Source organism: Danio aesculapii, chromosome 21 (assembly GCF_903798145.1).
Source record: "Danio aesculapii chromosome 21, fDanAes4.1, whole genome shotgun sequence".
NCBI classification, from domain to species: Eukaryota; Metazoa; Chordata; class Actinopteri; order Cypriniformes; family Danionidae; genus Danio; species Danio aesculapii.
In genome coordinates this window covers 16,304,936-16,316,540 of record NC_079455.1, presented here as the reverse complement: position 1 = coordinate 16,316,540, position 11,605 = coordinate 16,304,936, and the positions used below count along the sequence as shown (strand labels likewise).

The window sequence follows — 11,605 nt, the reverse complement described above, 5'->3', positions numbered from 1 at the left end:
TGGATTTTATTTTTAGTTTTGCATATATTTGTAATATGCAATCATGAAGTGAACTTATATTGAACATAAAGTGCTCAGCATAATTGAGTACAGCCCATTTTGAAAATGAATATTTTTATCCATTTCTCAGTGAACATAGGCAAGGTATTTTTGTGCATGTAAACAAAACAGATTTATTAAACATATATTTTTAAAAATAATATTTTAGTCACCAAACATATTTAGAAATTAAAAGATAATGCAATTAAATTCAAGCTAAATAAAAAAATTAAAAAAAAAAAAAAATACAACCAACAAATTAAAAAAAAAATTCCCTCATATTTAAATTTGTATTTAATATTTTTCTATAACATACATTTGGGTGTAATAGTTTTTGTACTGTTATCGTATGTTATTTTGTTAGATAAGCCCCAGATTTGGCTTCATTACTGATTAATCTAATGTATATGCACAAATATAATATTGTATAGCTTCCTATTAAAATATGAATTTAAAATATTAACTTATATATGCTGAGCACTGTATATGTGAAAAACATAGATAGATAGATATAGATAAGGACGTATACATATGGATATGTAATGAACCATATCCATGAAATCTGTCACCACAACCATAATTTAAAAAAAAATAAAGATTTATCATTTTGTTTGTTTTTAACTACAAAAAACTATTTTTATTTTTGTTCCGTTTGTTTATTTATGTTGCGTTTAATTTACACATTTGGTGCAAGGACATGTGTATGAGTAAAAGTAGAATTTTCTGGAAAATCCATCCTGACAACTAACTAATTAACTAAAAACAAAATTGTTAAGAAAGCACAAGCTGTTTTGTACCAGGGAAGTGCTTGGCTCTTACGTTTAGTTTTGCATATATTTGTAAAATGCAATCAATTTGTAAAATGAAGTAAAATTATATTGATCATACACATAAGAAGGTAAAGGAATTCACACAATAATGAAAATTCTATCATCATTTACTCACCCTTTACATTTTCAAAAATTTTTGACTGACTTTCTGCTGTTGAAGACAAAAGATATTTTGCAGAAAGCTGGAAACCTGTAACCACTGACTTGAAGTCAATGGTTACAGGTTTTCAACTCTCTTCAAAATACCTTCTTTGGTGTTCAACAGATTAAAGAAACTCATAAAGGCTTGGAAGCACTTGAACTATGCCTTTAAGTTAAAAAGCGTAATTTTAGTTCGCTTCTACTTGTTTATTTACCTGTAGCTTAAACTCCAGTTGTTGGTTACCGAAACACTTTAAATACACGCCTGGTTTTAAAGTAAAAGAATACATACCTCGTAAGACCCCCGTCAACCTTTAGGTTTGACTTTTGACCTCTAGGGCGGGCAGGAGTGGGAGAAGACACACTCACACATACACTCCCGTTTCACACACTGTCGTTTTGCATTATTTTGTTTGACGGTAGTTCAGCAGCGAGAAAGGGGCTGACTACATTCTCCGAGATACACTTCACAGGGAAAACATTTAAACTGCGCTCGAGTCAGTGAAGCGCGCGACCACCAGTTCTTTCAGTACGCGGCGCGCGCTCTTCTCGTGTGCGTCACATCAACTGCGTCTCCTTTCAGCTGAAGCTAGAAAACTTCGCTTTACTGAAATAAACATCTACCAGAGCGTCAAAAGAGCATTGAAGTACGAGGATAAGAGAACTGTAAAGCTAAAATGGTTTCAACCGAAGACTCAAAAGAAGTGTCAAAGACATCACACAGCAATGGACATCACACATCACACTTATTCCACTGCGCAACGACCCTCGTGTGCTTCATGCTGTCGGCGTCGTCAGTGGCTATCTGTCTCTTTATGAACGTTAAAACATCTGAACTTGAACGCAAGATGGAAGTTTTGGAGATGGAGCGACTATCTGTGATTCAACCTGTGCGCGCGACCTTGGATGAGCACGCGACTCTGTGGGATGCGATAGAGAAACTTGTGCAAGAGGTGAGGAGGATATTACAATCCATAAAAATAGGCTTTGGTTTCAGTTTAGTTTTGTGAATAACATTTATTATGTAGCTCTTTGAAAATATATTAATTTAGGAAATGTATGTTATAATGTACCTTTGGTTGTTTCAAAGTTGTTTTCTTATTTTTTGTGTGTGTTTAAGGATTAAAATTGTGTTAAAATTACTTTTCCAGTTTTTTACTGCGCAGAATTTCATTTGTTTATTTATATTGTATCCTATAATTATGCTTTTATTTTCTCAGAGACTGAAAGATGGAGTGTCGAAGATTCGCACAGCTCGAGAAGCAGCGCAGGAATGCTCGTGTCCTCCAGGTTTGTTCTTCTGCAGGATGTTTTTTTCTTCTTCCAAAACTATCAGCTGAGGCATTTTTCACTCTATTTTTATCTCAAAAATCTGAATTCTGCCTTTAACTTGGTCAAGAAATTATGCAGCAGGTGACTTGCTAACATGTGATGTTGATAAGAATGCTCAGCTCAATAGAGACTTGTCTTATTTATGAAGCTTCTTCAGTTCCCACCAAAGCATCTTATATTTAGCATTTAATGGGTATTATGACTATAAATCTTTCAATCAAACCTTTGGAAAAGCTGAATTAATAACTTTTCTATCTAGATATTGCAATCTGCGCTGTTAAATTTAGGAATTGTAATGGGTAGTTCATGAAAAAATTTTTTTTTGTCAATTAACTCCTAAGATGCAGTTGATTTTTTTTTTTTTTTTATCTGTGTCTTTGTAACTGGTGCATTAACTCATTAACCTAAAAGGTATTCCAGTACTTAATGTATATTATTACATAAAATGAATTTAATTAAAAAGTTAATTGACAATTGCCCAATTGACAATATTTACAATGCAAACTACTTATTATACCTGTGTCTCCTGTTGATAGATTGAGGTTTATTATTATTCTCTACATTATCTTTAATCCACAGCCTTGACAAATGTTCCTGAGCACATTCACAACAATATGAAGTACACGTTTTGTGATACATCATGATGATGCATAAGCATGGGCTCAAACTCAGACATGAGCTGGTGCTGTTTTTAGTGGCGGCTGGTGAAACATTTTCTAGGTTGGGCTTTGTTTAGGTTGACACCCAAACATCCTAGAGTGTTTTAGTTCTTATCTGGGTACATTTCAATCTTAAAACTCATAAAGTAGCTAAATGTGTTCGTATGTTTAATGAAAGTAATGTGAAAGTATGTTATTTTTGCATTTTATTAAAAAAAAAAAAAAAAAAACATTACTATAGGCTAAACATTGTAATATATTAATTTTAAAATGTTACCCAACAGTGCCTGTGAAAGAATAGTTTAAGAAACAAAAAGTTAACATACAGTGCTCAGCATGTACACCCCTCACAAATCTATCTTTTAAATTCATATTGTTCATAGGATGCTATTCAATATTATCTTTGTACAAGTACATTACATTATTCAATACTGAAGCCAAATCTGGAGCTTATCTAACAAAATAACTTACGATAACGGTACAAAAACTAGTACACCCAAATTTATATGTTATAGAAAAATATTAAATAACATTTTTAATTTTGTAGGTTGTAATTTTCTTTTTTTATTATTTTGCTGTGATATTTTTCTAATAAAAAAAATTCTGTTTTATTTAAATGCATCAAATTACATTGCCTATATTCACTGAGAAATGGATAAAAATATGCTGAGCACTGTAAGTGGTAAAACATTTCATAAATATTTTAAATATTTTTTTTTTACATTATTCAGGATTAAGTTTAAGATGGTCTGAATGCTGAATTTTCTGCAAGTTTTTTTTTTTAAAAAAGGTAAACTGAAAATACTTTGTCATAAATGACTCTAAAGCTAAAAATAAATGTAGGTTCATGTGCGGCACCAAACATGGATGGAGTTACCAACAGACCTCTAAACCACCTGTCTTGACCTGATGAATCCAAATGCAAATGTACAGTTGAAGTCAGAATTATTGGCCTGCCTGTCTATTTTTTCCCCCAATTTGTGTTTAACATAGAGAAGATTTTTTTAACACATTTCTAAACATAATAATTTTAATAATAATTGATTGCTAATAACTGATTTATTTTTTCCTTGCCATGATGACAGTAAATAATATTTGACTATTTTTCAGGACACTTCTATGTAACTTAAGGTGACATTTAAAGACTTAACTAGGTTAATTAGGCAGGATAAGGTAATTAGGCAAGTTATTGTATAACGATGGTTTGTTTTGTAGACTATCGAAAAGATATATAGCTTAATAATTCTGAGTTCAACTGTACATGATCAATGTGTTCGTCTATGTAATTTAAAACATATTTCTTTAGTGCATATCCACTATAAAAAATCTCACCAAACAAACAAAAAATGTTAAATGATAGTGTTATGTGCTTTGTTTGTGCATCATTGATAATAGACTCGCATGTTCCTAATGTACAACTCATGTGGTGATGAAATAATCACTCATATTGGCTTAGATTTGAATATGTTCCACAGCAGTGGGATAAGGCACTACAAAGCTTCATCTCCTGTGGGCAATTTTTCAGCTCAGATTCTCATGACTGTTTGCCAAGGCTGCGGATTAAAGGTAATAATGTTATAAATAATGTTCAGTTTCTTGCACAGACCACCATTTTACATCGTAAAACCTTAGTGTATCATCTTGAAACACAAGTTTAAAATTTATTTTGACTGCATATGTTTTTTTAACTCTCAAATCTGGTAGCTGAATCTCTACGGACCACGATTTCAGCTAAAAACATCTTTATTGTTGTACTCTGGGTAAAAACGCACTTTCATCTTAGTTGGCCTGAAGCTGATTAAATGATCTGCCAATTTCATCTCTTAGATTAACTATCCCTTTAAATTTAATCTCCGCTTAAAAAAAGAGGTCCAAAAGTTCTAACAACCTGCAGTGTAAATTAAATTCCCAAAAGGAGAAAATCAAGTTGAAACGCTGAAAACTCATAAAAGTGTGATGAAACGACAGAAATCATTGTGACAGATGGACACAAGGATGTTGTAATGATGAAAATAATTTTTTTTTGGAGCGTGGATAAGTGACAGCGTTCTGACATTTCAGCGTGACCACAATGCAGAACCGCAGCTTATATACTTCATGCTGAATTAAATAACTCACATGTGGAAGTTATCAAGATGAGAGTGGCGCTCCTCTGTCCGCAGAGGCTGGTGGATGCCACAGATTTATCGTGTAAGCTCAGCTACGAGACATTAAAATTCATTGCCAGCTTTTGGTGCAAAATAGGGGCTAGTCAAAGGATACTTAACCTTGTACCAATTTGTTGCTCTCCTCATGTCTTTGGCTGTTGCCTGAAAGAAAACGACAGGTTTACTCCAGCCCTGTTGAAGACATTTATCTTCTCAAGGCATAGTGGAATAATGCATTCAGAGACCTGCTTGTCTATAACGATTTCATGGTAGTGGTGCCTACTGAAAAGGGCCTCTTATATCATGATGTTGTTGCTAAAATGCGGATATAATTTCACTTTATTTTTTTTACTCAACTTTAAAGCTCTTTCATCTTTTCCTCTGTTTTCTTTGGAAAGGACTGGTTTCGTATCTAACCTTATCTGCTACAACCTTATTGTGCACAGTGAGCTCTTTCTATTCTAAAAAACTTTGCCATGAGCAAAGAGCATATTAGAAATTCAGATTTTCAGAGTTTCTATATTGGTATTCTATATGAGGTATTTTATCTTGAAATGAAATCTAGCCTCTTTTTTTTGCTTGATATCGGAATATCAAAGCACACGAAACCTTTAAGAATAGAAGAAACGGAAAAATGTCAAAAGATCAGTGATGATAGATTGATAACAACGAAAAAATGTACATTACCTCATATCTTAGCTATGTATATCTGTTACAGACCTTTTTAAAGAGATTTTATGGAGTTTATCAGCATGATTTTCAGATTGTTGCATGGAGTTTTAACTTTGATGGATCTCATAAATACATTTTAGTACTGTGTTTGGTCACTCCTCCAGTCACGGTTATGGGTAGGGTTAGGGTGATGCCTTCTTTTGAAAAATTGTGTATTTAAGTATTAATGACATCCCAAGTTTTTTTTGTATGAATTAGCCTCGTTTTCATCAGTACATGAACTAGTTAAACTTTACAGGATATCGGGCTGGTAAATTACATTAATGGGGGTTTTAATGCAATTTGGTCATTCAGAAGTTTTCACATTGTTAAAGAGTTGGACTCTTAAGGTCCGTTCACACCGGGATGCTTTTTGCTCGCATTTTTCATTGAAGTTTAATGCCTCTTGACTAAATAAAGGGCGCCAATGTGACCGTGCACACCAACGTGCAAAACGCCAGCCATAAAATCGAAATTTTTTAAGAAACGCCTTAATGTGCTGCGTCAAAACCTTCTTCACCTATCAGATTGACACTTTTGTTCACGTGCACGGAGCTGCTGAAGTTACAATTAACAGCACTTGAAGGTGCCCAAGGGCAAAACTGTCAATGTGAGCGCACATTGAAGAAGATGCTCAAAGGCGATATGAATGTGGAGTTTCTTATTGCACTGGTGAACAATAATCATTTCTTCATCGCTAGAGCTGGGGCTGCTACTTGAACCATCCATGCTTGTTCAAATCGCCAGTAGCACCACCCTGAGCATCGGGGTCTTTCTGTTTTTCATTAAGCGCCATCTAACGTCAAGGAGTGATTTTGCACACTCTTCTGCTCGACGACAGTTAAAATCTATTGGGTTTGAATGCAGAAAAACGCTGATGATAAATGCAAACGAAAAGCATCCCGTTGTGTACGAGCCTTTATGGTCAAGCGTGTGTCAAGTTCAAAAAGCTCACTTTCTGGTTGTAACTAGTTTATTTGTTTATTTATTTATTTATTTGAGTCAGGCATAAAGCTGATATTCAGCCGTATTTAACGCTCTTCACATGTATGTTTTAATTACGTCAGCTGATCCACATAATGTTATTTAGGATGCATCACTTTTATATTTCCATGGCGTCTTGTCTGGTTTATGACCTGACATGCGGCAGCCACATGCACTGCAAAGGTGATTAGAGCTGCTTGATTTACAACACACCATTTCATCAACTTCTCTTAAACTACATTGAATTAAGTGGCTCTTTCACTGGGAAAATAATAGAGTAAACATTCTAGTTAGCTATGTAGTGGGTATCTGTTGTCAATAGCACAAATTGTCAGAGTATGTGTACAATGATTATTATTGCCATCTTCCATAGACATCAGTTTGTAAAGCACAGATGTTTTGTTTGTTAGTAAATCTGTGTATTAAAATATCAGGAGCTTAAGCAAGCATTATTTTATTTAATGCACTGAAATGTCTTGATCTTTGATACACTCCACTATGTATATACTGCTTATGAGCACACAAAGTACAGAGAGTGAAGTTTAATTGGATCTTTAGGTCACACTTTATTTTGATGGTCCATTTGTTGAATTCAAGTTACATTGCATCTACATGACAACTAATTCGCATTAGATTATAAGTAGACTGTTAGGTTGGGGTTAGGGTTAGTGTAAGTCGACATGTACTTTCCAAGTTTCTTATAGTCAGTTAAATGTCTGTTGAAGGAGAGAAAGAAAGCATCAGTTGTTACCAATTTTAAATATATACCGCACAGAGTGGTGAGAAAACAACAGTTAAGAAAGCATCAATTGTTACCAATTTTTAAATATATACTTCACACAGTGGTGAGAAAACAACAGTTAAAAAAAGCATCAGTTGTTACAAATTTTGAATAAATACTGCACACAGTGGTGAGAAAACAACAGTTAAAAAAGCATCAGTTGTTACAAATTTTGAATAAATACTGCACACAGTGGTGAGAAAACAACAGTTAAGAAAGCATCAGTTGTTGCAAATTTTTAAATATATACTGCACACTGTGGTGAGAAAAGAACAGTTAAGAAAGCATCTGTTCAAAGCGTTGTGGAAATGTTTGCAAAAGTTCTGCAATTCACTTGGCATCATGTTCACAGAAGATGTCTTTATCACTCTGTGTTAATACTCAATTTAAAGTATTGCATGTAAAAAAAAAAACGAGTGATGGAACCATTTATGTATTTCTAAAGAAAAAAACTTAGTTCCGCTTTAGGTGGATTTGGGATTTTGCGAAACATGTTAACGTGAATGATGGGAGATGGAAACGTATTTGCCAAATAAACTTTAACATAACGAACATTAAACTCATGTGACTAATCAGCTGTCTGCATTAACAAAACACTTGTCTTGTTTACTGTTGGTTACTAGGTTACCATTACTACAGTCATTTGCTCTAACAACTTGATGGAAATGCGGCCAATTTGCAATTTGAACTTTGAAAAAAAAGATCCACTTAATGCGAGGTTGTGACAGTAACAGCTACTGCTATGATATGATAGTAACTATAGTTATATTTCAAAATGACGACTATATAGATCCGACAACGTGAGAATGCAGTTTGAATGAATCTCTTTAAATGCATTGAGACATTGACATTGCAGTACAGAACACAATATCAATTCCTGCATTACATTAAACATAATATGCTTTAGTTTTGAGTGTCATAGAACAGAGGAAGTGGCTCTTTGGAGCATATGTAAAATTCACATCTTTTTTTTTTTGGAGAATTATAGTAAGATTATGTATTTTAAAGAATAATGATCCCTATAAATCAGGGGTGCCCAAACTTTCAAGCCAAATAATCAGGCCAAAAACTAAACTTGATTGAGGGCTGTGGGCCAAAGCTAAATATACCAAACTGTATTGCATTACATTTGCCTAGGGTAATTTCCTAATTTATTTGCTAATATTTAAAAATAACTAGAAAATGTTGCTTTTAAATATATTAATTACACAGCAGAGTTCAACACTAGTCAGGTTGCTCCTGCATTTGCTTTGATTTTCTCACCGATGTCTTGTGCATTGTCCTCTATCTGTCAGTATTTATTAACTGACAGTATTTACATTTTAAAAGTCTGATTTATTTACAACATTTAATTGAAACATTTAATTTTTATAGCTCCTTGATTAAACAAAAAAACTAAAGGTTAGAATTACATTAGATTTGAAATGACGATCTCTGTCAAAGGCATTCCAACCAACCAACTCCCCATCATTCTCCCTTTCTTTTCAGATGGGATGGTGGGCCAAACCAAAGGTTACCATGGGCCAACTTTGGCCCGCGGGCCCTACTTTGGGCACCTCTGTTATAAATGTACCATTCAGCCTTTTTTTTACTAAGTTAGTAGCAGCCCTTTTTTTTGTTAATTCTGTTTATTCATTGTTTAAGGGGCAGTTCACGCAAAATATTCACATTTACATCTACTCACCATCAAGTGGTTCCATTTTTTTTAATGAGTTTCTTTTTTATATTTGGTTGAACTATTCCTTAACCAATATTTACAACATTAAAATGTGTTTTATTTGCTATGATATAATGGTAATTGTATACTTTTGTAATTGAATAGCATTTGGTTCATGGTTGTAATGAATTGAAAGAGCTTTAGAAAGCAACCTTGCATTGTTTTCACTTATAATTGAAGTTTGTAGGAAGTAAGGTGAATAGACCTTTTGTCTTCCTCACTTATATTTCACTTCCTGTCTCCATTTAAAGGTGCTTTTGGTGATTCAGCTGAATGGTAAACGTGAGTCACTCGTATGCACAATTTGCTGTTCCTTCCTTTGCCTGTAATGGGTTTTTCCTTTCAAGCCAATCATCAGAAAACACACTTGAACCCCAAATACAAAAGGACAAAGACCTGCAGAGTATGAACTAATGAGCTCAACAAAGCAGTTAATTGACTCAGGCCTCCTCAAAGCAGACCTTGGCTTCCTCTGACCCCAAAATGACGACACACAGGTCACTCTGATCTCCAGATGAATGAGATACCGAGACAGTTACCCATCCAGATATTTGAATTCATTTTAGCTAATAAAAATAGCCTAATGATTTACATTCTATACCACTTACAAAGCTCATAATCACTTTAAGCACTGCCTAATGTGATTAATTTTCATGATGTCTTTGGTGGTGGTCTAAAATGTGTTTTCTTTCTCGCTTTATAACTACCTTAAATCCAAATTTTATTTTCAACACCCTTCAGATGAATAGCAGGGATCAACAGATGAAAGCAGTGAACATCCATCTTTTTTCGAATTTCCTGTGAACGTTTTTGACATTGTCATAATTATTATTTTGGTCCAATTGTCCTATTACGGATGAAACATATCAGCAAATCGTAATTTCAAAAAGCAACCCACTCTTCATATTGCAACACAGTGAGAAACCTAGCCACATCACCAGAATACAGATGTTTGCATTCATTGCGAGTCTCTATTGATAGATACCACATTCATAGCAGAGTCCAATATTACAGCTGCGTTTGTTTCATGAAGGAGCCTGCGGCGATACTCACAAGCTCTCTGCAAACCTCTGTTATTGTCGCTATGGACAAATACATTATTTTAAAAACCCCAAATCCGAGCGTGACAGCGAAAACGCTACAGTTAGAAAGATCTGAATGTTTTGCAGAACTGCGTGACCTTATGCCCTGAGCCTCAGGGTGTTGTAGATCCCAACCCGTCACTGATCCGGACACCTAGTCTCCTCTCTCAGGTTGTTCTGGAACAGCTCGACGTGCTTGGATAAATGTGCCTCTTAAGAATGTAATCCGCCCTTGTTTTATTGGCCTACCCATTGAGATGGCTGTAAGCTTTAATGCTTCCTCCAAGAGCCGTCTAGAGCTGTAAGGGTTTCGCTGTGGGTGAGATGGAGGGGTACAGATTATCTGTTGGCCCCTGTGTTGCTTTTTCATGTCTGATCTATGTTAAACTTTCCCCTCTGTGCGTAAGTGCAGTCATATGCTATACCTTCATGTTGATTTAAGTAGGCATGAAGCGAGGTAACGTGACAATCTAGCCCTCTCCACGCACCCTGAGCGCTTATGTGTTTCTCCACATCATCTTAGTTTTTAACTTCTTACCTGCCACCAATGTCATGCACTAGAAAATGAATAAACATGTCCCTGTTTTTCTTCAGAATTGAATGGCACACTTTAGCAATATTTTCAGACTCAACAGGAACTCTGGTGTAATTGCTTTTATAGTTTGGATCACTGAAGAAATACAACCTGAATAAATGTTTATTGCATTACTTTAGCGTCATTTGTGTTCCCATGATGGAGTTTAGTTGTGTGATTGACCACGTGCCCCGTCGATATCCTAGTATTTACTTTCACAGCTTGCTGAAAATCTGTTTGTGATGAGCAAGATGTGTCAGATTTATCTAAACTATGGATGTGTTATATTATTGAAGTGTCCAGTAATAGCTTGAAATGTAAACCTTTGCATTATCCTGGAAATTATGCTTGTATGCTTTACCAATAAGGTATCGTGTTGATCATGGGTGTGCAATAAAGCATGCATTAAAAAAAATAATTAAAATAAATAAATACAAATCTGTTGAATTTACTTTTATTGGGGGAGGGGGGGTTGGGTGGCAGTTGCGGTTGCCATTACTTAAAAAAACACAGTAGAAAACTTTAGATTTTATGGATTTAACTTAACATTTTTCAGTATTAAATTTATTAAAAATAACTACAGATTTTGACTTTGATGGGTCAAAATC

The 11,605-nt window shown here is 34.5% G+C and overlaps 1 protein-coding gene across 1 annotated transcript in view; it reads left to right on the top strand.

Annotated features, from left to right (window-relative positions):
• Positions 1-1,395: 1,395 nt before the first annotated feature.
• Positions 1,396-11,605, top strand: part of LOC130214339 (collagen alpha-1(XXIII) chain) — a 194,574-nt gene continuing 184,364 nt past the window's right edge. The window contains exons 1-2 of the mRNA XM_056445987.1: positions 1,396-1,963; positions 2,231-2,300. Coding sequence (XP_056301962.1) covers positions 1,688-1,963; positions 2,231-2,300 — 346 coding nt within the window. The 5' untranslated portion in view covers positions 1,396-1,687. The remainder of the gene's footprint in view (positions 1,964-2,230; positions 2,301-11,605) is intronic.